The following is a 25,761-nucleotide window of genomic DNA, read 5'->3' on the forward strand; positions in this document are numbered from 1 at the left end:
GGGGGTGACCGTGATGCAGCCCCACTCAGACCCACATCACGGAGACCTCATAGCTGCCTGTCCCCAAGGTGGTGTCCTTCTGGGAAAGCCTCGCCTCCCAGAGGGGGGCATAAGCCTGCACCTTGGTGGGGTGGGCACTTCAGAGTGTGGGGCCACTGGTCACTGGAGTGTCAGGGGAGGAGACCATTGGAGGGTCCCTATGATCTCAGGCTAAATTCCCCACCTGGCCTTCCAGGCTCCCCACCTCACCTCAGAGCACTTCTCCCCCAGGGATGCCGGGCTTCCCCTCCTGCACCTCTACTCTGTCCAAGAGCTTTCCTGCCTCCATCCAGCAGCACCAGTGGCCCCCAGGAAGCCTTCCTGACATCTCCAGCTGGAAACCCATCCATCTCTAGGCCTCATTACCTGAGCCTCTGTGGATGCATCTTCATGGTCTGCCTCCAAAGAAAGCTGTGTGGGGTGTGTATGTATGTGTGTGTGTGTGTGTTTGCATGTGTGTGTGTGTGTTTGTCTGCAGAACGTTGGCATCTACCCCTGGGATTTTGCTCCATGGCCAGAGCCTTGGTTATGGGACCTGGGCTCCACCTCAGCATCCTTGTCTTTCTTTGGGTATCTGGTTCTCCTTTATCTTTGATTCCCTGCTGCCTATGGAATGGAGCCAGGGAACCCATGGTGTAAGACTCTGACCTCCTGCAGGCTTTGCAGTGAAGGGCCACATAGTGGGCTCCTCCCCGCCTGCCCTCGCGGAGACTGAGATGTGGCCCCTTGGCCTCCTTGGCCTCCAGGTCCTGCTGCCAGTTCTGGCCCCACCCTGCGCCCCAGCTCAAGCCCCGGTACATCACAAATCCATAGTGTCTCCTGGGACCCTTCAGGTGGCCTATGGACCTCCTCCACGGAATGGGGTGAGGTAGCCAAACAGCCAGGGCAGGGGGAGCAACATCGTGCAGTGGTCAAGACCACCCAGGTCAGTCCTGGCCCACCACCTGGTGATATGGCCTTGGACCTTAGACAAGCCGCTGCCTTCATGTGCCTCCCCTTCTCCTGTGTAAAACAATGATAATAACAAGTACTGGTTTCTGGGGCTCCTGGGTGGTTCAGTTGGTTAAGGATCCCAGGGCTGAGAAGATGGTTGAGGTCATCACCATTGATTTCAACCCTTTTCTCACACCATACACAAAAATTAACATGGGACCCCTGGGTGGCTCAGTGGTTGTCTGCCTTTGGCCCAGGGCGTGATCCTGGAGTCCTGGGATGGAGTCCCACATCAGGCTCCCCATAGAGAGCCTGCTTCTCTCTCTGCCTGTGTCTCTGCCTCTCTGTCTGTGTCTCTCATGAATAAATAAAATCTTTAAGAAAAAAATTAAGAGAAAACTGATAACATAAATGTAAAAGTTAAAACTATCAAACATTTAGAAGGAAATCTTTGCAATGTTGAGACAGATAAAGAGGACACAAAAAGCATTAATCACATGAGATAAAATTGATAAATTGGGCTTCATCAAATTAAAGATTTCTGCTCTAAGACAATTTTTTAAAGATTCTTATTCATTAAAAAAAAAAAAAGATTCTTATTCATGAGAGACACAGAGGCAGAGACACAGGCAGAGGGAGAAGCAGGCTCCATGCAGGGAGCCCGATGTGGGACTTGATCCCGGAACCCTGGGACTACACCCTGAGCCAAAGGCAGACGCTCAACCCCTGAGCACCCAGGTGTCCCGAAAGACAATTTTTAAAGGATTTTATTCATTTATTTGACAAAGCACAGGCAGTGGGGAGGAGCAGAGGGAGAAGGAGAAGCAGGCTCCTCGCTGAACTGGGAGCTTGATGTGGGGCCTGAGATCATGACCTGTACCAAAGTCAGATGCTTAACCAACTGAGCCACTCAGGAGCTCCTGGAAAAATTTCTTCTATACTTTTGTTTGTCTTCTATAGTTAGACATACATTCAATATTTTTATTTTTATTTTTTGGTGGGTAGCAAAGCAAGGTCTATTGAGCAATAGTAAAGTTTATTGAATGATGGAGTACAAAGCTCCCAAAGAGGGGACCCAAGCAGGTTGCCCTTAAAAGCTTTTATTTTTAAGTAATCGCTACACTCAACATGAGGTTTGAACTCATGACCCCAAGATCAAGAGTCACACACTCTAACAACTGAGCCAGCCAGGTGCCCCTAAACATACATTTGCTGTTAAACTCAGTAATTCATTTACCCAAAAGAAATGAAAACATTCTTCTACACAACAACTTGTACAGAAATGTTTATAGCAGTTTTATTCATGATGGCCAAGATTCAGAAACAACCCAAAATGTCCATCAACAGGTAAATGGTAAACAAATTATAATACATCCATGCAGTGGAATACTGCTCAGCAACACAAAGAATATATACTAATACATGTGACAACATGCAGGAATCCCAAAAACTTTATTTGGAGCAAACACAGACACAAATGCATATATAAAGTATAGAATTATATCAAACTCTATAAAGAGCAAATGTGACCTATGGGGGCAGATGGCAGGTTAGTGGTTGCCTAGGGCTGCAGGTGGGGGCCTACTGATTGCAAAGGGGTACGAGGCAGCTTTTGGGGTGATGTGAATGTTCTACTTCGATTGTGGTGGTGGTGGTTTCATGGGCATATACATCTGCCAAAACTCATCAAATACACACACACACACACACACACACACACACACACACACATCTAGAGGTCAGGGGAGGGGAAAACCAGAGGGAGAGGGAGAGTGAGAATCCCAAGTAGGCTTCATGCCCAGTGTGGAGCCTGACATGGGGTTTGATCTTACCACCCTGAGATCATGACCTGAGCCAAAATCAAGAGCAGGGCACTTAACTGACTGAGCCACCCGGGTGCCCAAAGAGTGTTTTTTAAAGTAATCTCTATATTCAACACTGCTCTCAAACCCACAATGTTGAGTCTCATGCTATATCGACTGAGCCAGCCAGGTGCCCCCAGAAAATTTTTTTCAGACCATCCTCCTCAAACTAAGTGAGGCTCCCTAGTATGCACACACTTCATAATCTGTATTTTCTCCTATAGCATTTCCTAGAGTTTGTGATTATTTTTATTGGTTTCCTGTTAATTGCCTCTAGACAGGGCACCAGCAGGTCCTGATCCTGTCTCTCTGGCTCACCACAGATTGCTAAGCACCTGGCACCAAGCGTGCATGCAGTAGGTGCTTAATAAGCACTCATTAAACAAATGAATGCAATAATTAGGGAATGTAGAGGGCCAGGACCCTCAGCAGGAAGCAAAGGAGAGAGCAACAGGTGGCTCTGGGCCCCCACTGTACCTATAGAGCTACAGCTCTGTGGACAGGATGACTTCTGGGCCCGACCAGTCAGGGCCCTGGTTCTGCTTAAGGAAGTCAGCTTCCTTAAGTCTGTCCAATTCCTCGGAGATCTCCAGGAAGCTCTTGCCTTTGGTCTCGGGGAGGAAGAAGGCAGTATAGATGGCTCCACAAACACAGACACCAAGGAAAGGCACATAGAAAAAGTGGGACAAGCCCTCCTGCGGGTGAAAAGAGAGACCCGAAGCCCTGGTGTGGCCCCATTCAGCCACCAGACAGAAGGCCTCATGACAGGCGGTGATGAGGGATTTGTCCCTCTTGGTTCAGATGAGTCCTAACCCCACCAGCCTCAGTCTCCCTGGATAGAGACCTCCCACTGGGACTCTCCTGCTGACAGAGATGAAATCTAAGGCCAGGGCCCCATGAGGGGTGGGGGCGGCGGGGCAGGCCTACCATGATGAACGGAAACCCCAGCCCGACCAGGAAGAGCAAGATCCACATGAGCACTCCACAGACCATATAGGCAGCAGGCCGGGACTTCTGGTCAAACAGCTCCGTGGCCAGGATCCCTGTCACTCCGGCTAGGAGGAGGAGCAGGGACAGGGGGCTGCCAGCTGGGCCCACCTGCCCAGCCTTTCCCTCACCTTGTCCTTGACATGGGAGTGGAGATCCCCCCTCCTCCTCCTCCCGCCATTCCCTCCCAGAAGCCTTGGTACAGGTAGGCAGGGTGGAGGGCATGCAGGTGACACGGCATTCACAGCCACCCACCATGCACGCAGACATTCATGCTCCTTCCACAAAGCTCAAAGCCTCTTGGGCCCACTCACCGGGGCCAATGCCAAAGCTGAGGATGAAGGCAAAGATGCAGGACATGGCCAGGTAGGGCATCCAGGGGACAGAGCTCTGTAGTAAAGGGAACTCTCATGTCCATGGAGAGAGATGGACATCAGGCCGCCCCAAGCCGCAACCGTCGTGTCCAGCCCCGCTACCTGCAGGCACAGGGCCACGGTGAAGATACTTCCCCAGCAGGTCATCAGGGAGTAGCCGGCTATCAGCAGCACGCGGCGGCCCACCCTCTCGATCAGCACACACTGCAAAGGAAAGGAGCTCTGGTGACCGGCAGGGACTGGAGCCACTGCCCCTGTTAGAGGTGAGCAGTGGGTTGCTGGTGGTGGGTGGGAGGGGGCAGTTAGGAGCAGCTGATTGCTTCAGGAGATTAAGGCATTATTAATTAGGTCAGTCCTTTGGTCATCTGCAAATGGTGTGGGGTTTTTAAAAGATTTTAGAGACACACAGAGAGAGGCAGAGACACAGGCAGAGGGAGAAGCAGGCTCCACGCAGGGAGCCCGATGCGGGACTCGATGCGGGACTCGATCCCGGGTCTCCAGGGTCAGGCCCTGGGCCGAAGGCAGGCGCTCAACCGCTGAGCCACCCAGGCGTCCCTTCAAATGGTGTTTTAAGTGCACGGTCAACAGTTGGTGCTCAATAAATGTTGGCTAACTCGCCCCATTGGAGCACAGTGACCTGGAGCGGAAAAGCGCTCAGGACCCCAGGCCCCGCCGCCCGCCGCAGGGCTGCTGGGGGTCACCCGGAGCGCGGCGACTCACCGACACGCAGGCCGCCAGCAGCTCGCAGCTCCCGGTGCCCACGACGGCGTACTGGACCTCCGCGTCGGGGACGCCGGCCCCCCGGAACACCGACGAGGCGACCGCGTACACCTGGGGAGGGCGGGCGGAGGCGAGGGCCGGGCTGCGGCTGCCTGCGCTCGGCAGCGGCCCGGGGCGGGGACGCGGGGCTCACCGAGTCGTTCCCGCACAGCTCCAAGGCGCCGCCCAGCACGGCCAGGCTGGTCACCTGCCTCCGCAGCCCGCGGTCCTGCAGCAGCTCCCACGGGCGCCGCGCTCGCTGGCCCCGGCAGGCGGCTCGCTCCTCGTCCAGCTCCGAGAGCTCCTGCGCCACGTCGGCGGTGCCCCGCAGCCGCTGCAGGGCTGGGGGTGCGGGTAGGAGGGCGCTGGGCCTCACTCAGCCCTCTGCGGCCCTCCGCAGTGAGCCCCCACCCCAGCGCCCTTCACCCCCGCGCTGGGCACCCCCCCCCCCCCATCGGAGGGGCATCGCCGTCCCGCCCCTGTCATTTCAGGGCATCAGGGACCAGAAAAGGCTGTAGGAGCTCGGGCTCCTGCGGATACATCAGAAGGGACGCCACCGTGGCAGATGGCCATGACCCAGCAACGGCCCCAGTCCTCCCCCCTTCCCCTAGCCGGGCCCTCTGCTAGGGGATCTGTGCAGCTTCCTGCACCCAAGGGGCAAGGTATGGATCATGTGACTGGCTCCGGTCTGTACGATGAGGCTGTAGGGAGGGTATGAATTTTCAGCCCAAGCCTTAAGAGGCCTTGCTCATTTATTTCTTCTTGTTCTTCTCCCATCACAAAAGGGTGATGGGCGGGGCTGGCTCACTGATCCCAGGAATTGCAGAGATGGCAGGGCAGGGACCCTCCTAAATTAGCCAGCGCCCGTCCGATCTGCATGAGCCACCAAGAGCAGCAAGGTCACCAGCCAGGCACAGTCGACCTCAGCCAACCCCTGGGAACTCAAGAGTGATTGAGTTCAAAATCAAAAAAGCAATCAAAAAAGTGATTGCTTTTTTGTTTGCCACTGAGATATGATTATTAGGCAGCAACAGAAAACTGAGGAATTAACAGGTACCAGGAGGGGGTGCTACCTACCTACTAGGACCTGGAATCTACCCTACTGATTTCAAGACCAGGCAGGGAAGGTGAGGGGGCTGGAAAACTGGAAGCCTGGGTATGTAGGGCAGTAGTGGGGAAGAAAGAAAACAGACCTCGTGAACTTCTGGGTAAGAGGGAAGAGATCTTTGCGTGGTGAAAGCATGAATTGGTTGTTTTTAGCTGAGTATTCTAAGCTTACTATCAGAAAAAAAAAAAAAAGGTGCTCAAAAAGACCTTGAGAGGGAATAAGATTTTTTTTTTTTTTTTGGAATAAGATTTAATTCAATTTAACTCCTTCTAGAATTCACTAGATTGGTTTAATATAAAGCAAAAAGAAACAATAAACTTGTTTCTCCTCTGAGCCCCTCCAATTAGCAAAAAGAGTCCCCTATTAAGCTACAGTCTGAAAGCCAGGATCAAATCCAGAGCACTGCCAGGGAGCTATGGACTCAGGTAACAATGACATTAAGGGTGTGGCTTAGTTGGGATCCCTGGGTGGCTCAGCAGTTTAGCGTCTGCCCTCAGCCCAGGGCGTGATCCTGGAGACCCAGGATGGAGTCCCTGCATGGAGCCTGCTTCTCCCTCTGCCTGTGTCTCTCCTTCTCTCTGTGTCTCTCAAGAATAAATAAATAAAATCTTAAAAAAAAAAAAAAAAGTGTGGCTTAGTGCAGTGCCTCATGAATCCTCATGGCTGGAAAAAGGGTCACTGGGGGGCTTTAGGGTGATGGACCCCTGCAGCCTGACATGCCCCCAATTTCAGTAATTTGGTCTCAGAGAGAAGCAGGTCTGAAAAAGACTTGTGGGTGTGGCTTTTTGGCAAATCAAATTCGTAGAAAAATCACATTGTTTTTGAGAAAATTATATTGACAAAAGCTCTGCCAGCCTGGATGAAAAGGGACCAAGACAATTTGAAATGTAAAGATTTCTGTGCCCCAACTTTTTTTTTTTCTAAAGATTTTACTTATTTATTTGAGAGAGTATGAGCACAAACAGGAGGAGGGGCAGAGGAGAGAGAAGGAGAAGCGGACTTCCCACTGAGCAGGGGGATTGGTGCGGGCTCGATCCCAGGCCCCTGAGATCATAACCAGAGCAGAAGGCAGATGCTTAACTGACCAAGCCACACAGGAACTCCGATGCCCCAGCTCTCTGTGGGCACACTTGCAATGCCCTCTTCAGAAGGTGTCAAGGAAGGATATCTCAGAGGGCAAAAGCCAGAACCTGGGGAAACCATGGCCTGGGGAGCCCCTCCCAGGGGGCAGAGCCAGGACTTGATCAAGGAACATTCCGGGCCCCTAGAGCAGGGAAATCTGGCAGCATTTTTCCAGGAGCACTTCAGCGTTAAGGACTGGTGACTGCTTTCTGTTCCCTCAACCCCTCCTCTTTTAAAATGAGGGTTAGTTCAGGTTACCCTGTCCTACTTCCACCATCTTGTGTTGAGTTCAGAGGGGCAGGAGATCTGTGTGTTTAGCTCCTAGGTCTTTGGATCAAGAGGAGGCAACATAGAGACTTGATGTGATCCTAAGATCCTGGACTGCAAGACTGATGCCATGATTGGATGAGACTGTGGGGCCCCGGTGACATTGAACTTGTTTTGCACAGGCAAGGGGTATCAATAATAGCTGTGGCCGTGATGGTAAGCTGAGAAGGTGCATGAGCGGGCCCTGGTCCTCACCCTTCTCTAGATCAACACCCCTTGCCATGTGAGAGGATATGCCATTCGTTTTCCCTTCCCTTGACTTTGGGTTCAGCAACATGGCTGGTGGGATGTTCATGGGCACAGGGGACCACAGTTTTGCAAAGTGCTTGTGCAATTGGATCTGCTTTCTTGTGCCAAAAGAACATCCCTGGTCTAGCCCATTGGTACCAAGAGTGAGAGGAGAGGCAAGTGCCGCAGAACTTAATTGCTCCAGCCCAGACCAGCCTGAACTGGCTGACTGGCTGATTCCCAGACTTATGAGCCATTCCAGCTGAGATCAGCAGTCATGAAGCGAGCCCAGCAAGTAAATGAGTAGAAGCCATAGAGGATTATTGGTTTAAGCCTGAGATTTTGATGTTCTTGGACATCATTATCTGGCCATTGCTAATAAATCAGCCTATCAGCACCCAGGTGGCATTGGGCCCATGAAGCCTTATGCGGTGTTTCATCTTGCATATGTGGTAGAGGGGAGGGCTCTTTCCTGGCACCATCCTGCAGTTCCTAGAGGTCAGGGACTGACCCACGGCCTATCCCACTGCCTTGGCACTTAGGATAGCCCCTTGGTAAAGAGTTGCTTTTTTAAAGAATTTTTAAAGATTTTATTTATTAGAGAAAGAGCACGGGCAGGGGGAGGGGCAGAGGGAAGGAGGGAGGGGGAGAGAGAGAGAGAAAGAGAGAAGCAGACTCCTCGCTGAGCACAGAGCCCAATGCAGGGTCGATCCCAGGACCCTCAGATCATGACCTGAGCCAAAGTCAGACACTTAACTAGCTGAGTCACCCAGGCACCCCGGTAAAGAGTTTTGAAGAGATGGATGGATGGCACAAAAGTGAGGGACAGCTTTTCCCTGATAAATGAAACCCAAGAAATGGAGATTCACATGCTCTGGAGGGATGTGCCCCTAGATCAAGGGTGGTCTGGGGACCCAAGGTCAGGGACTTACCTGCCAGGCAGGCCTCAGTGTCTCCACAGTCAATGAGGAGGTAGCGTGGGCTCTCAGGGAGCAGAGGGAGGGAGGCAAGTTGGAGCACTCCAGGCACTAGACAGCTGGCCAGCAGCAGGGGCCAGGCCCATGGGTCACCCAGGACCTCCCTGGGGAGGCAGAAGAGAGGCCAGACCAGGTGCTTCCTTGTCAGAGCCCTCCCCACTTGCCCTGAAATCCCCTCACTCCCCCCCCCCCCCCCCCCCCCCCCCCCCCCCCCCCCGCCACGCCTGTCCCCTGCCTGCTTGCCCTCCTGAGGGTAGAAAACCTGTATTGCTCTCTGGTTCGTCCTTTCCTTTCCTTTCCTTTCCTTTCTTTCCTTTCTCTTTCCCTCCCTCCCTCCCTCCCTCCCTCCCTCCCTCCCTCCCTTCCTCCTTCCTTCCTTCCTTCCTTCCTTCCTTCCTTCCCTTTTTAAAAGATTTTATTTCTTTATTTGACAGAGAGGGCACAAGCAGGGGGAGCAGCAGCCAGAGGGAGAGGGAGAAGCAGGCTTCCTGTAGAGCAGGGAACCCCATGCAGGGCTTCATCCCAGGACCCTGGGATCATGACCTGAGCCAAGGCAGACACTTAACCAACTGAGCCACCCAGGCGCCCTGCTATCTGTTTCTTTCTAACCAGTTCTGGGTCTGGACACCTCTCACCCCAGATAGGGTCCCAAGATAAGGTAGGGCCATGGCCCCACCTTATCCATAGCAACTCCTCTTCCTAGGGCTCCAGGCTCTGCACTCTCCTTTCTTTTCTGGGATAACCAGGATATGACCCCCTTTAAAAGCCCAAGCCTTCATCCTCTCTCTTGTTAAGATCTGTTCTTTGCTCCCTGATCTAGAGAGGAGAGAAAATGGTGATTCACACTGAAGGGTGATTGACTAATACCTGTTTTGTGTTTTGCGTATTAGCCAGATGGGTGTAGACAGGATTTCAACACAAAGATTTCTTAATTCCAAGGAGCAATGCCTTAGTACACTTAATGGATAGAGGAGAAATTTAGGCAAAGGGCTTTTTCTGGCATCCCTCAAACCACTCAGGGCACATGGAGAAAGGATACTTACCTGAGTCCAACCACCTGACCCATCACGATCCCCAGGGCAGTGAAGATGGCTGGGGTCATGGCCACGGCTCCTCGGAGCTCCTTGGGGGCACTTTCCCCCAGGTACATGGGCTGGACACTCATGCTCACGCCTAGATGTGTGCACAGCCACTAAGTTTGAGAGTACCTTCTAGATATCTAATATACACATAGACACCTGGCTGTATAAACAGTAGCAAGTCAAGAGGGGATTTGTGGATGGCTGTCTGTAAAAGCCCAGGTAGATGTGCTTAAAGCTCTGCTTACTCACATGACAAGCCCCAGAAACTAAGGTGCCCCTAATGGGCTACTCTGCCTCCATAGGGAAGATCTGAGAACTCATCCCTTTTTTTTTTAAGATTTTATTTATTTATTCATGAGAGACACACAGAGAGAGAGGCAGAGACACAGGCAAAAGGAGAAGCAGGCTCCATGCAAGGAGCCCGATGTGGGACTCAATCCCAGGACTCCAGGATCACGCCCTGGGCTGAAGGTGGCGCTAAACCACTGAGCCACCCAGACATCCCTCATGTTTCTATTTTTTTAAAATTTTTTCATGCTTCTATATCCACTTTAAGTGTCTAGCTATATGAGCCTTTTGAGATAAACCATAATTAATCACTTTGCAAGGGCAGCCCGGGTGGCTCAGAGGTTTAGCGCCACCTTCAGCCCAGGGCCTGATCCTAGAGACGGGGATCGAGTCCCATCTTAGGTTCCCTGCATGGAGCCTGCTTCTCCCTCTGCCTGTGTCTCTGCCTCTCTCTCTCTCTCATGAATAAATAAATAAAATCTTTAAAAAAATGTATAAAAAATCATTTTACAAAAGAAGAGGTAGGCATGAACGAAAAACATGAAGAAAGAGAAGGCATTAATGCATAAAAGAAAGAGAACAAACGAATGAATAGAGTACCTGAATGATCAGGAATAGAGAGGCAGGATGAGCTGCGTCCCCCCATACCTGCACTGACTCCTATGAGCAGCCTGCCCAGGATGACCATCTCAAAGGAGCCTGCTCTGCGGCTGAAGCCAAACAGGGTCGCTGCGGCCACCACAAAGATGTTATTCACCAGGAGGGACTTCTTCCTAGGGGGAAGTGGAATGCAGGCCAGAGAGGCTCCGGTTCAGTCGGGGTGGGGGGGGGGGACTTTCCCGGGGGACCCCTCTTTGCAGCTCCAGCCAGCCCCGATCAGACTTGCGTGGGTGTATGTGAGAGCTGTGTCAAGGAGTCTAAGCTACAAATGGAAATGACCACCAGCCATTGTGTCTGGGACCCACGTCCTCTCCTTTCTGACTGTACCACAGCTTGAAATGACAAAATTTGTATTTCATGGCTTTACCTTTTCAGATTAAGCCTTGCTTTCCTCCCATTCCTTTGTAAAACGAGGGGCCTACCATCTGATTTCTCAGACTCAATAAAACCCTAGAGAAGAAGACTAGGGACCTTCAGAGTAAAGGAAGGGAAGCATTGAAAGCCCAGTAAAGTCCACTCACATTTTCCTCCAGGGATTATAGATCATTTCTTAGAACTTCCAGGATGGCTGGGGGGCCCAGGCCTAGTTCAGTGGGACAGACTGCAGCCTGGGGAGTGGGAACTGGAGATATCAGCTGCTCCACCGGGACGACGCCCCAGCTCTGGGACTCCTGACCCTGAACAGCGACATGCTGTACCGACAGGGAGGATCCTAGAGGCCAGTATTCTACCCAAAGTCAACAGCACATCGGTGAGAGAATATGAGCTAAAGCACAGCTCTCCTGTGTCTAGAGAATGGAGGATGGCACAGATTATAGCAAACTTGGTCCAGTGGTAATGCCAGTTGAAAACCATATATGGTTTCCTCGGTGCTACAAATTAATAAAGCACTTCACTTGTGGGGTATTTATTTGGAAAGTGCGTTTTGCTCCACTTCAGAACACAGACAACCCCAGAAATGCTCCGCTTTCACCCAGTAGTAATGCACCTTTACCGACCTGCCTGAGGATAGAGCAGCTTTCCAGCTCTGGGCCACAATCCCTTCCACAGGGAGCTGAACAACCCACAGCACGTTCTGCTGGCCCACTTCTTTGATGACCTTATACTGAAAGGTCGGGGGAGAATGGGCACCAGAATAGTACACTAGAGGTCTTGTAAGGCACAAGCATGACAAAGAGTGGAAACTTGAAAATGAGGGGGCCACCACATGAGTGAAGTCCCTGAGGTCCAATGGACTAACATACACCATCATATTTCCTCCAAAGTACATGAGAAATCGCTGCCTTCCCTCTAAGAAGGATGGGCAACTCTCAGAGGACATCTTCCCTTTTTGGAGAGAGTGTGTACAGCACTGGGCGTCATGCACATAAACCAGGTGATTTGAAAACCTGGCAGCTCTGAGTGGAGATGAGCAGACTGGTACTCTCTAGTGGCTCCAAACTTAGTGCAAAGAGCTCTGCTATTGGCCCCTTTAGACTTAGGGGAGCTATGGTGCTCCAAGTGGCTGTGACAGTTGTCTAAAAGGAGAATCATAATGCAAAACTAGAGCTTTGGAGCAAAGCCACTCTACTTCATTGAATTACCATCCTCTTAATTAGAAATAACCCTAACCAGGGCACCTGGGTGGCTCAGCAGTTGAGCATCTGCCTTCGGCTCAGGGCATGATCCCGGGGTCCTGGCACTGGGTCCTGCATTGAGCTCCTTGCAGGGAGCCTGCTTCTCCCTCTGCCTATGTCTCTGCCTCTCTCTATGTGTCTCTCATGAATAAATGAATAAAATGAATGAATGGAAGAGAAGGAAGAAAGAGAAAGAAGAGAAAAGAAAGAAGGAAGGAAGGAAGGAAGGAAGGAAGGAAGGAAGGAAGGAAGGAAGGAAAGAAAGAAAGAAGAGAAGAAAGAAAGAAGAAAGAAAGAAAGAAAAAGAAAGAAAGAAAGAAAGAAAGAAAGAAAAAGAAAGAAAGAAAGAAAGAAAGAAAGAAAGAAAGAAAGAAAGAAAGAAAGAAAGAAGAAAGACGGATGAACCCTAACCTTGTCAGTAGTCCCTATGCCAGACTATAGGACCCTTTGTGGCCATGTGTCCATCATGCACTGTGAGCCATATGACACTCCTATGCTGAGATTGAGTGTGTCCGGTAGCACTCAGTCACTCTTTCAATGGTGCCTCGTGTGGGTCCCAAAGGTTCTTTCTCGTGAGCAAGCTGCTCATGTCAGCATGCCTACTTGACCACTCTACCACCCTTCCCCCAAGGCACACCAGGGCCTCTTTCTTGTCTTTGGTTTAAAACAAAACAAAATAGGCACCTGGGTAGCTCAGTGGTTGAGCATCTGCCTTCGGCCCAGGGTGTGATCCCGAGGTCCCGGGATCAAGTCCTGCATTGGGCTCCATGCACGGAATCTGCTTCTCCCTCTGCCTGTGTCTCTGCCTCTCTCTGTGTGTCTTTCATGAATAAATAAAGAAAAAAAATATTAATAAATAAATAAATAAATAAATAAATAAATAAATAAATAAATAAAACAAAATAAAGCTTGACCTTGGTTTGCAGATGGCTGTGTGCATCTAATAAAATGTAATCAAAATAAAATATAATTTCAAATAAAGCATACATGGTTTATGTTTATTTATAGTTATTTAAATATGAATATAATTGAATATCTCAATTAAAAAAACTTTAAAGACAGAAAGCGCACAGGAATCAATGATCAGGAGTTTCCTATCTTCAAACTAACTAACCACCTCACCACCCTACACACCTAACCCTGATTCCTAGAAATGGCAACACATCAGGGTTTGTTTGTTTTTAAAGATTTTATTTATTCATAGAGACACACACATACACACACACACAGAGGCAGAGACACAGGCAGAGGGAGAAGCAGGCTCCATACAAGGAGCCTGATGTGGGACTCGATCTCGGGACTCCAGGATCATGCCCTGGGCCAAAGGCAGATGCTCAACCGCTGAGCCACCTAGGCATCTCCACATCAGCGTTTCAATCTGCCACTGGGTGGGAGAGAAACTCCACTGGGTCCCTGTGCTTGGGGCGGGACAGTAAGTTGTCACAACCGGAGCATATGTGCTGAATTTGAATTCTCAATTCCTCCCCTTCATGCTCCTGTCAGCACTGTCATGTAGGGACATTGTACCAGGTATCATCAGATATTTGGGGACAGTTACCAGGTAATAGCGAATTCCTTCTTTCTTGCAAGAAGAGCCCAAATTTGTTTAGGAATGTGCCCCTACCCCTTAAGGTTCAGGTATAAACCCAATAATACATTTTTTAACAATTTTATTTATTTGAGAGAGAGAGCATGAGCAACGAGGGGCAGAAGGAGAGAGAAAAGCAGGCTCCCCACTGAGCAGGGAGCCCGATATGGGGCTTGATCCTAGGACCCCGGGATCACAACCCAAGTCAAAGGCAGACACTCAACCATCTGAGCCACCCAGGCGCCCCTGAAACCAATAATCTAACCCAGACTTGGTGATCCTGTTCTCTATTCTAGTGACCTGGTGCTGGGCAATGAGACATGGCACCTTTTTTGAAAAGTCTGTTGTTGTTGTTGTTCTTTCTGTTATAAGGCATTGACCAAGAAATCTCCCTTCTGCTAGATAATGTTGCCTCTGAGTGAGGCACTGTTCTAACTTCCCAGCTGTAAGCCTGAGGACGAAGACGACACACCATCCAAGGAGCAGATCCAGGGCACCGAGGTAAACCTGCAGGCACCCATCTACACACTTCTTGTATGAGATAAAGGACCGCCTGTTGTTTTAGCCAACTAAGTCCTGGTTTCTGTTACTTGCAGTTGAAGGCATCCTAAGAGATAGACCTGTTAAATACACAAACAACATGGTGCCCATGCAATTTGCATCGAAGGAAAAGGAATTACACCAGTGAGAGAAGAGGGGCTGGTGCCATGGAACTCACTACTGCATTGTGAGTCCCTCCATCCAGAAGCAGATGACCTCCAAGTATAATAACCTGCTGAAGATCCCACATCATCATGTCCACCAAGCCCACTCAAGAATGAAGATTTGGGTTACCCTGATGGGCAAAGAGCCTCAACCAGTGGAAGGACTGACCCAAGACAAGAATGAAAAACTGGAGGATGAAGTCACAAGTGCAAGCAAAGCCTGGGGCCGGTTCCAAAACCACAGAGCAGAACTCCATCTGCACTACCAGACTCCCTGCGTCATGTGCTTCAAAGTAAATTCACCCACTAGTTTTCTATTCCTTGTTAAGTGTTTTCCCTACTCCTTCTTCTTTTCTCCACTTATGGGATGTCCTGATGGCAGCTAAATTTACCATTAAGTGTGTCGATTGCAGAACATTGAGAAGTAACTGCAGGGCTGGTGGAATGGGCATCATGTGGAAGTCCTGCACTCAGAAAGAATATGTCCATTATACTGGCCCTGTGGCACGACCAGATGATGCTTTGAGTGGTCTCACTCAGAGAGGTGAACACATATGTTGGTGTATCTGGGGGATGGCTGAGGAATGCTAGGAGGGGCGCGTATAGAGCTGAATACACAGGAGAAACATGTCTACACATGCAGGGTGGCTAGCAAAGGGGTGGACTGTGGTAGCCATTTGCTCTTTCTGCCTGGCACTGCTTCTCAGCCACAGCTTCACAGGTATAAATGTGTGACCCACAGTGGGTCAAAAACAATCTGTCTTCCTGAATTCTGAATCTTGAATGAAGACACTGGATGGAGATAGAATGTAGTTGGAGCTAATGTACTCTAAAGGCATCCTCCCTGGGATTATGGTCCAAAGCTCTGGCTATTGAGATCTTCAGCACCACCTTGGATCCCGTCCTACTTAAGAACTGGCTTCTGAGTATTTCCTTTCATTCTATGAGCTGCTCCAGGATCTTTCCAGTTATTACAATTTTTTATCAAGTCAGCCGAAGGCTGTCTTTCTCTTTAAGTAGGCTTTTAATTTTTTATTATATTTTTAAAATTAAAAAAAATTTAAGATTTTATTTTATTATTTATTAAATATTTTAGTTATTTATTCATAGAGACAGAGACAGAGAGAGAGAGGGGCAGAGACACAGGCAGAGGGAGAAGCAGGCTCCATGCAGGGAGCCCAACGCGGGACTCAATCCTGGGTCTCCAGGATCATGCCCTGGGCTGCAGGCAGCGCTAAACTGCTGCACCACCGGGGCTGCCCAAGATTTTTTTTTTTTTTTTAATTTTATTTATTTGTGTGAGAGAGAGAGTGCTCACAGGCAGGGGGGAGGGGCAGAGGGAGAAATAGATTCCCTGCTGAGCAAGGAGCCTGATGTGGGACTCAATCCCAGGACCCTGGGATAATGACGTGAGAAGATGTCAGATACTTAACCTACTGAGCCACCCAGGCACCCTTATTTTTATTTTTATTTTTTTTTTTTTTTTTTTTTTTTTTTTTTTTTTTTGTTTTTTTGTTTTTTTGTTTTTTTGTTTTTTCTTTTTTTTTCTTATTTTTATTTTTAAAGTAGGTTCCACATCCAGTGTGGAGCCCAACGTGGGGCTTGAACTCACGACCCTGAGGTCAAGATCTGAGCTGAGACACCAGTCAGATGCTTAACCAACTGAGCCCCCCAGGAGCCCTTCAAGTAGACTTTTATTTTTATTTATTTTTTCCAAGTAGACTTTTAAAACATTTTTTTTATTTAAGGAGCAACTGGGTGGCTCAAACATCTGCCTTTGGCTCAGGTCATGATACTTGGGTCCTGGGATCGAGCCCCACATTGGGCTCCCTGCTCAGCAGGGAGTCTGCTTCTCCCTCTCCCGCTGCCCCTCCTCACTGCTTGTGTGCTCCCTCCATCTCAAATAAATAAATAAAATCTTTAAAAACATTTTTTATTTAAGTAGGCTCCCTGCCCAATGTGGGGCTTGAACTCACAATCCTTAGATCAAGAGTCCCGTGCTCCACTGACTCAGCCAGCCAGACACCCTTGTTTATTATTTACTTAGTATGAGCCTGTTTCTCCGGTCTGCACCCCAAGAACTGTATCAGTTGGGGATCCCTGGGTGGCTCAGCGGTTCAGCTTCTGCCTTCAGCCCAGGGCATGATCCTGGAGTCCCAGGATCAAGTTCCGCATCGGGCTCCCTGCATGGAGCCTGCTTCTCCCTCTGCCTGTGTCTCTGCCTCTTTCTGTATGTCTGTCATGAATTAATAAATAAAATCTTAAAAAAAAAAAAAACTATCAGTTGGATCCAGAGTGATGGAATGAGACCTGAAGAGGAGACACTAGTGGACGGTGCAATAGCACTTGCTGGCAGACATGGAACCAGAAATCAGGAGTTCTCCCTCCCTCAGAGCACAAGGCCCTTCCCTCTATCAAATCTGCTTAGAAATGTGACGGTTGTGGTGAAGGTAGGATAGGAGGAGAGCAGACCTGGGCCTCTACCTGCAGGGCCTCCTCCTTCCCCCACCTTCCTCAGCCTACAGACTGGGGGACCTCTCATCAAGGGGTCTCGGGGGCATACACAAGAAAGCACTTACCTTCCCAGCATGACGGCCAGGGGCCCAGCAAGCAGCACTCCGAAGAGGCCCCCCAGGGGGTACAGAGACACAATGAGGGACCACACCAACAGGACTAGGTGGCGGGGCAGCGGCTGGCCGGTACGCACCCTCCAGGTCTCATTGATGAACTCCTGAATGTGCTGTGGACAGAGATGCCAGTCAGCACCCCCGGAACAGGCTCCACAGGGTAGGCCTTCTCCCCCACAGGGCTCTGTCTCCCCCAAAGTCACCCGGGCACCTGCTCTGTGAGAGCACTGGACAAGTCCCCTTCACTCTCAGTGTCGCCTGGAGCCTAGCTCTGGACAATCTCTGATTGCCCTTCAGCGTCCACCATCACCCCCCCATGCCCCCACTTGTGGCCCAAGAATCCACCCCACATCACTGGGCTCCTTGCAGACTGGCTTTCTGTCAGGCTTGGCCACGGTGAGCACCAGCAGGACATCAGAGAGAGGCAGGAGTTTGTTTCTGAGTCAGGGTGACCTCAGGCTGGCTGTGACACTCCACCAAAGGTCACTGCTCCTCTCAAGGGGTCCTATGTCACATGGCTCTTTCCTTCCATGTGTCCCTTCGGGGGAAGGGGCAGTAATGACTCTGGCATCACTGAGCTCTCCCGGGTCTCCCCACTCAATTTTTAAACTGTCCCTTGTGGTATCTAAACCTACATGACTTTTTTTTTAAAGATTGTATTTATCTATTCATGAGAGACACAGAGAGAGAGAGAGGCAGAGACACAGGCAGAGGGAGAAGCAGGCTCCATGCAGGGAACCCGACATGGGGACTCAATCCTGGGACTCCAGGACCACATCCTGGGCTGAAGGCAGGCGCCAAACGGCTGAGCCACCCAGGGATCCCCTAAACCTACAGGACTTATCTGGAATGTGCCACTTGTTTCCCTGGGACTCCAACTTTGAAGGCCCTTAGACGTACTCTGTTAGATACACATTACTCTGTTCATTGTTTAACCTGGGAATTAGGCCCAGGGAGGTGAAAGGACTCACTCACGGCCTCAGCCACAAGGCAGGGCTGTAGCGGGTGGTTAGGACACCCCAGGCCTCCACCCCCAGCCTGACGACATAGGTAGGAATGACTGCACTTGGGGAACGCCGGGACACACTTGCCTTGCTTAGAGACCAGTCTGTGTCTGGTCTCAGGCTTCCCAACAGGATGTGAGGAGGGCAGTGCGTTTAGGGGTCGGGCCAGCTCTCCTCTGCTCAGGCCAGTTCAGTAGTGGCTGTCAGCCTGGTGCCTGCCAAACCCCTCTGGGGGAAACTGTCCAGGGGAGCTGGGACCAGGGCCAGCCTCCCCTGCCCTTGGCCAGAAATCCATTTGGGGAATTAGGAGGAGCCTCAGAGGCCAAGACAGTCTCATTTAGGGGGGCTGGCGATGGCCCACGGGGAGGCAAGGCCCCAGAGTGCCCTGCTGCAGGTGGGTCCCTCTCTGGCTTGTAAATCTGCCAGGAAGTGGGCACTCACATGTTTGCTCAATGAGCAAATAGATAAACTAAGTGCAGCCAGCTCAGGCCTCCCTTTCCAAACCCTGATTTCATCCTTTCTTTAAGGCACTGGGTTGCTATCACTGTTTCTGTCCAGAATGTGGTCTCATCCTTGGCTTCTGCTAACGGCTACCATCCCTTCCTTTGAGGACTTCTCTCCAACCCATTACAGCCTCCTCTGTCCCCAGAAAGGTGGTCGGTCACCTGACTCAGACTGGCCAGTGGGAGTGCTCCACCTTTTGATCCCACACCTGGCCTAGATATGATCCAAATCAGCCAATCAGCGTCTTCCCAGACCTTTCAGTCGGAGCCACTGGGGAGGACTCCTGTTTTGGGGTTTCCAGCTGGCAGGAAATCAGTCTGGTGACAGCCGCTCTCTTGTCCCCGGGTAGAGGGTGAAGGACAGGACAGGCAGGGAGAGGAGAGCGCCCGTTCTGTCCTAGGACCTGGTTCCTGGAGCTCTTTCCCCAAAACCCACCACGTGCAGCCGCACCGCCTTCCCAGGAACAGGACACTTGCTCTTGTGATTTAAGGTAGAGGCCAGCTATCACTGAGCTGAAAGAATCACCCTTTCCACAGGCACCAGTGAACATAGGGGCCAGGTCCGTGCCAGGCACCCAGGACACAAAGATGACTCAGACACTGAGAGCAAACCAGCAGGAGGATGGGATGGGCCCCACACAGACAACATGCACGAGTGGTGGCAGCCCACACAAAAGGATAGGGAGGGAGGGGTGACTTCTAGCCCGAGGTGGAGGGGGGGAGGGTGAGTGGGTGCTGCTGAAGGAAGGCTTCAGGAAGGTGACAGTGTTTGGGCAGTCCTTGAGGGGCTCCTGCAGGTTCAGCAGAGGGGGCTTCCCCAAGCAAAAGAGGCTTAGAGAGAGGGCTGTGTGCATTTGGGGACCTGCATTTAACCTGCTTTGCTAGTGGGGTTCAAGGAATGAAGGTGGGAGATCTAAGGAGGCCTTGAACTTCAGGTGGAGGAGTCTGTCCTTATTCCTACAGACACTGGGGAGCCACAGAAATGTTTCTGGGCAGGGGAGTGGCTGGCTCAAACTGGTGAGGCTGAAGACAGGGAGGCCAGTGAGGAGGCTAAGCCAGGGATCCAAGCAAGAGAGACAGGGCCTGAACTGAGTCATGGCAGAGACATGGGCAGAGATGGCTAGCTAGAGGTAGTTAGGAAGGGCTCAATGTTTGGGGGCAGGGATGGGGCAGATTCAAGGCTGGCCTCCAGTCACTGGGGAGGCAGAAGAGTTATCTACTAACATCAGGGACCCAGGAGGACATGCGGGTTCAAGGGAGGATGCAGAGCTAGGTTTGAAGCTGAATCTGCAGGACCCGTGGGACATCTCGGTGGAGGTGGACACACGGGAGAAAGCACCACGGAGAGGATGCTGGCCTGAAGCCCCACAGTGGGCAGCTGTTAGCCCTTGCCCCACACCCACTGGGATGGTGGTGATGGTGGGCACAGAGCATACATACCAAAGTCGGGGCATTGATGATGGAGAGGTTGTAGCCAAATTGAAAAGTCCCACCAATGCCAGCCGCGCAGATGGTCAGGAGCAGGACCCTGCCCTGCATCTGAGGAGAGAGGGGAGGATACAGAGTGACCTTGACCAGCCTCCGCCCCCCTCCCAAGGCTGGAACCTACCAATCACAGCATTGTAATCTATTTGAACCAGGCAGTGATGTTTCCACTTTGCAGATGAGGCAGCTGATGCAGAGGAAGAGACTGCACATGGCCAGCAGGAAGCAGAGGAACCCCAGCCTCCTGGTCTGAGTCCAGGATCCTGCTCCCCCTGCCACCCTCTCCCCCATCAGCATTTTCCTGAAGTAGACAACAGTTCTCTGACCCTTGGTGCCAGGCTGACCCTGGGCACGCCTGCTGTGGTTCAGGAGCACAGTGCTCTGAGCTGGGGCCCCAGCAGAGTGAAGCTCTGATCCTAGCAGGACAGGAGCTCCCAAGCCCCAGTGGCTTGCCCCAGTAAAACATTCTCCAACAGAGTGGCTGCGCCTCCTTCCCTCACTAAGTTCCTCAATAAGGCTAACAGAACCTCACCAGGTTCCTCAATAAGGCTAACAGAAGGGCCATATGGACCTCTATGCATGGGGACTTGTGGGGCACATGAAGCAGCAGAGTGGCCACAGCTGGTGGCCACGCTTGGGTCTCAATGCCAGCTCTGCCCTTACTGGACCTGGAGATGATCGTGCCTACCTCCAGGTAGGGTGGGGAGGCAGCCAAGGTACATGTGTGCCATACACACTTGGTATAATAGAGAACAGTTGTCATCCTGGGGAGGAAGGATCTTTTTTTTTTATATAAATTTATTTTTTATTGGTGTTCAATTTGCCAACATATAGAATAACATCCAGTGCTCATCCCGTCAAGTGCCCACCTCAGTGCCCGTCACCCAGTCACCGCCACCCCCCACGCACCTCCCCTTCCACCACCCCTAGTTCATTTCCCAGAGTTAGGAGTCTTTCATGTTCTGTCTCCCTTTCTGATATTTCTGGGGGGCAATATCTTGCCATAGGTCTGGAGACTGGTCCATCAGAGGACATGCCTACAGTTCCCATAAGGCCTAAGGAACTTCTTTTCAAGCTGGAAGCTATAGGATGAAGCCAGGTGAGGACCCAGGACTCTGGTCTCACACGGGTGTTACATTAAACCTCCATGTGGGGGGTGCCTGGGTAGCTAACAGTTGGTTAAGAGTCTGCCTTCCGCTCAGGTCATGATCCCAGAGTCCTGAAGTCAAGCCCCACATCAGGCTCTCTGCTCAACAGGGGGCCTGCATTTCCTTCTCCTTCTTGATCGCTGTCTCTCTCTCTCTCTAATAAATAAATAAACAAATAAATAAATAAATTCTTTTAAAAAAATCTCCATGTGGGCTGCATAGAGGTGAGCCTTCTACGAAGATAGATCTGCAGGAAGCAGCAAAAGACCTAGAGCCTGGGGAGTCTGGCTGGCTCAGTTGGAAGAGCCTGTGACTCTTGATCTTAGGGTTTGGGTTTGAGTCCCATGCTGAGTATAGAGATTATTAAAAATAATGATAATAAACTTAAAAAAAAAAAAGACACAGAGCTTGATGACAATTGAGCCCATGGGGCAGGAGATGCTGGCAGGTCTCCAAACTAGCAGGAATTTTTAAAAAAGATTAATTAATTAATTAAGTTAAGAGAGAGAATGAGCAGGAGGGGTGGAGGGAGAGGGAGAGAGAATCTGAAGCAGATGCATGCTGAATGAGCCTGACACGGGGTTCAATCTCAGAACCCTAATATCAGGACTTGAGCAGAAACCAAGGGTTGGAAGGTTAACCCAGGCGGCCCAGGAAATTATTTAATTCACTGGGCTCATGCATGGGGATTGCCTAGTCCTGTGTCTTATCAGGAAGAACATTCCCACATTAGCTATGATGGTGATTATCAATTCAGTGAACAAATACTTCTTGCCTCCCTACTGGGAACAGTAAACCAACTGTTTGGGGTGCTGCGGATATATCCAGTGGGACAGGAAAGAAAATCTCTGACCTCACAGGGCTTTCCTTCCAGCAGGGGAAGGCAGGGCAGGCAATAACAAAATGAACGAGGAAAACACATAGTATGTCAGCTGGTGTGATGAAGACAGAAAGCAGGGAGGGGTGAGAGGGGGTGTTTGAGAGGGTCGTCGGGGAAGGCGACATCTGCACGAGGACTTGAAGGACAGGGGGACACGTGCCATGCAGGTGGGCGTTTGAAGGAAACCAGTGCAGGCTGGCAGAGGAGTGGGAGGACCGGGGCGGGGGGCGGGGGAAGGGCGCCCAGAGACGGGTGGTGGTGGTGTGGACGATCGCCTCCGGCTGCCCCCGCTGCTCTGAAGCAGGACATCGGGACAGGGTTTGGAGGGAGCACGGAGGACACGAAGGGAGGAGAGTGAGGCGAGGCAGGAGGGGGCGCGGCGACCTGGACGGTGGTGCCCAAGGGCTGCTGCCTCCCGGGCGTGTCGGACCCGCCCCGCCCGAGGGCCGCGGGACCGCGCAGGGGCTGCAGCCTGGGGTGCGCCGGGCCGCGGCTCCTGCAGACGCGTGACCCCATGCAACCTTGCCCTGGCCCGGGCCGTCCCCCGTCCCCGCGCGCCACCTGCTTCCGCTCGTCCGAGCGCAGCAGCGGGTTTGTGCTCCGAGCGCCCCGTCGAGCCTGCGGAGGGCCTGCGCCCGCGCGTTCCGGCCGGTCCGCCATCCCTCGTCTGGGCCGCCTGGGCCGGCCGCGTTTCGGAATTCAGACCTTTCCCCATCGCAGGAGGGTACCGAGCACGTACGCATTTCTCCAGCATTCGCCGCAACACCGGGTTTGCGGCACGGAGCCGCCGCCGCCGTGGCCGCTCGGGGGAAAGCGCATGCGCGCCCCGAGGAGCGCGGTGCCGTGGTTTCTGCGGGCCCCGGGAGCGGACGGGGAGGCGCATGCGCAGTGGGCGTTGTGGCTGCGCTCTCCGGGGGGGAGGGGACGGGGACGGGGACGGGGACCGGGAGGGGGCGGGCAGGAGCCGTGGGTGTCGCGGCGGCCGGGTGAGCGGAAGGCGCGCCCCCAGCGCACCCGAGACGACGCGCAGGCGCCCGGGGCGGTGAAGGGGCGAGCGGCGCCGCGAGCTGTCACCCGGGGCTGAGGCTCCTGCTCATCCTCCATCCCTCCCTTTCCGTAGCTTTGAGGCTGAAGAGCCACGCCCGCGTGGTCGGCCGAGCCTGGGCCCTTCGGTGCAAAGCGGAAGGGAACCGCGCCACCCCCGCAGGCGCCCCCGAGGTCGCAGAGGGCTGCATGCTCGCCCGAAGCCCCGTCCTGGCCCCTGGTCCGCTCTCCCGCCCCGGAGTGAAGCTCTGCGGGCCCCTGCCTCGGCCCCGCACCGCCCCCCCGGCCCCTCCCTCCCACTTCCTTCTGCCCCCATCAGGGCCCCACCCTCGCCCGGGCCGGGTGGAGGGGCAGCATCGCGAGGGACCTAAGGCCAGACCCACCAGTCTCTGGAGCGTTGGCATCCGTCAGCCCTGGCCGAGCCCGGGATGTGGGGTGCACCGGGGAGAACCCGCTTCAGGCTGACTGGTGAGCGGCTGGCTCTTGGAGGTGAGGAGCCGCAGGGTCCACAGGGCCTGATTAATCTTTTATTTCTCAGGGCTTCTTGGGCCCTGCATGGAATCCAGGAGGTGGAAGAAGGCCAGATGGAAACCAGACTTGCCTAAGATGCTCTTTGTGGTCACAGACACCTGCCTGAAAGTGGCCTTAGGACGCCATCGGAGCGAAGACTGTGATGGGATGTAACCAGAAGGGAGACTGCGGTATCTCTCTTGCTCATGCCTGGTTTTTGTTTGATTTTTGCTGCTCTGAACTTTTGTTTTTTAATAACATTAAGTTTTGGGGGGTTTTTTGAGAGAGAGCTCTTGGGAGTGGAGAGGGGCAGAGGGAGACAGACAGAGAGAGGATCCCAAGCAGGCTCTACTCTCAGCTTGGAGCCTTGCTGCTGGGGGCTCAGTCTCAGCACCCTGAGATCATGACCTGAGCCCAAACCAAGGGTTGCTTGTTTAACTGACTGAGCCACCAAGAAGTCCCTGCTGCTCTGAGCTTTTAAAAACTCCTGAAAACATTGTGGGTTTTTGGGACAGCTGGGTGGCTCAGCGGTTGAGCATCTGCCTTTAGCTCAGGGCATGATCCCAGGTCTGAGGATTTAGTCCTGAACTGGACTCCCCACAGGGAGCCTGCTTCTCCCTCTATGTCTCTGCCTCACTCTGTGTGTCTCTCATGAATAAATAAAATCTTAAAAAAAAAACACAACAACATTGTGCAGTTTTAAGGAAAAACAATAAAATATTAGCAGTTGCTAATTGCATTTTTTTCTGCACCTGTTGAGATAATCATAGGCATTCTACTTAACTGTTTATGAGCTCAATTACATCAATAGACTTTCTAAGAGTGATTAGTCCTTTAAATCTTAGGATAAACACAACTAGCTCATAGTTTTGTAATTGTTGCTATTAACACATTGTTGGCTTCGGTTGCTAATATTTTATTTAAATAGATTTCTTTTTTTCAAAAAAGGCTATTTTTTCTCCTCTCAAATAGCTGTCTAGCCAGGGCTTATGGATATATTTTTTAAATATTTTATTTATTTAGAGAGAGAGAGGCAGAGACACAGGCAGAGGGAGAAGCAGGCTCCATGCGGGGAGCACAACATGGGATTTGATCCCCAGGATCAGGCCCTGTGCCAAAGGCAGCACTAAACCGCTGAGCCACCTGGGCTGCCTGAATATTTTGAAGTGGGTCACCTAATGGGCCTGCTTATATTCAGCCAGCTGGTAGGTGATCACTGTGTGTCCTTCTACCTTACTTAGGTATCTATTGCTCAAATTGGTTGCCTAAAAACGGCCTCTATGATAACCTCAGGATAAAGAAGGATAAAACATAAGGTTTTTTTAAATTTTTTTTAAGATTTTATTTATTCATGAGAGACACAGAAAGAGAGGCAGAGACACAGGAATGCGGAGAAGCAGGCCACCCCCCACAAGGAGCCTGATGTGGAACTCGATCCCAGTCCCTGTGAGATCACATCCTGAGCCAAAAGCAGATGTTCAACCGCTGAGCCACCTAGGTGTCCCAAAACATGAGGTTTCTTATGAAAATTTAACATCATTAAAAATAAAAATCTAGTGGTGCCTGGCTGGCTCACTGTTAGAACATGAGACTCTTGGCCTCAGGGTCATGAATTCAAGCCCCATGTTGGGCATGGAGCCTACTTAAAAAATAATTATAAAATTAAAAATCTATGTTAAAAGATACCATAAAAAGGTGAGACTAAGAGCTACCAAGTAGCTGTGGAGAAGTTGTCCACAAGCATATGACCAAAAAAGCATTAGTATTCCAGATATATAAAGAAGTCAATAAAGTCTTAAAAAAGAAGAAGAAGAAGAACAACAACAACAACAACTCTTGGGGCACCTGTGTGGGTCAGTCAGTTAGGCATCTGCCTTCCACTCAGGTCATGATCCCAGAGTCCCTG

General features: G+C 51.5%; 1 protein-coding gene across 4 annotated transcripts; it reads right to left on the reverse strand.

The window, feature by feature from the left end:
• Window positions 1-2,241: 2,241 nt before the first annotated feature.
• SLC2A11 (solute carrier family 2 member 11) lies at window positions 2,242-23,844 on the reverse strand. Of its 4 annotated transcripts, none has more exons than XM_038575820.1 (12): window positions 23,729-23,844; window positions 20,229-20,327; window positions 17,234-17,394; window positions 10,735-10,859; window positions 9,760-9,889; window positions 8,672-8,820; window positions 5,109-5,296; window positions 4,916-5,026; window positions 4,298-4,399; window positions 4,136-4,211; window positions 3,762-3,889; window positions 2,242-3,529 (listed from the first exon to the last, which is right to left on the reverse strand). In XM_038575820.1, exons 1-12 carry the CDS (start codon window positions 23,747-23,749, stop codon window positions 3,320-3,322), a joined length of 1,500 nt encoding a protein of 499 aa, XP_038431748.1. In that variant the 5' UTR covers window positions 23,750-23,844; the 3' UTR covers window positions 2,242-3,319. The 4 variants fall into 4 exon arrangements, with proteins under 4 accessions (XP_038431748.1, XP_038431746.1, XP_038431749.1 ...); XM_038575818.1 differs by lacking the exon at window positions 23,729-23,844 and adding an exon at window positions 22,863-23,157; XM_038575821.1 differs by lacking the exons at window positions 3,762-3,889; window positions 23,729-23,844 and adding an exon at window positions 22,863-23,166.
• Between the last annotated feature and the right edge of the window lie 1,917 nt (window positions 23,845-25,761).

This window comes from Canis lupus, chromosome 26 (genome assembly GCF_011100685.1).
Source record: "Canis lupus familiaris isolate Mischka breed German Shepherd chromosome 26, alternate assembly UU_Cfam_GSD_1.0, whole genome shotgun sequence".
Classification (NCBI taxonomy): domain Eukaryota; kingdom Metazoa; phylum Chordata; class Mammalia; order Carnivora; family Canidae; genus Canis; species Canis lupus.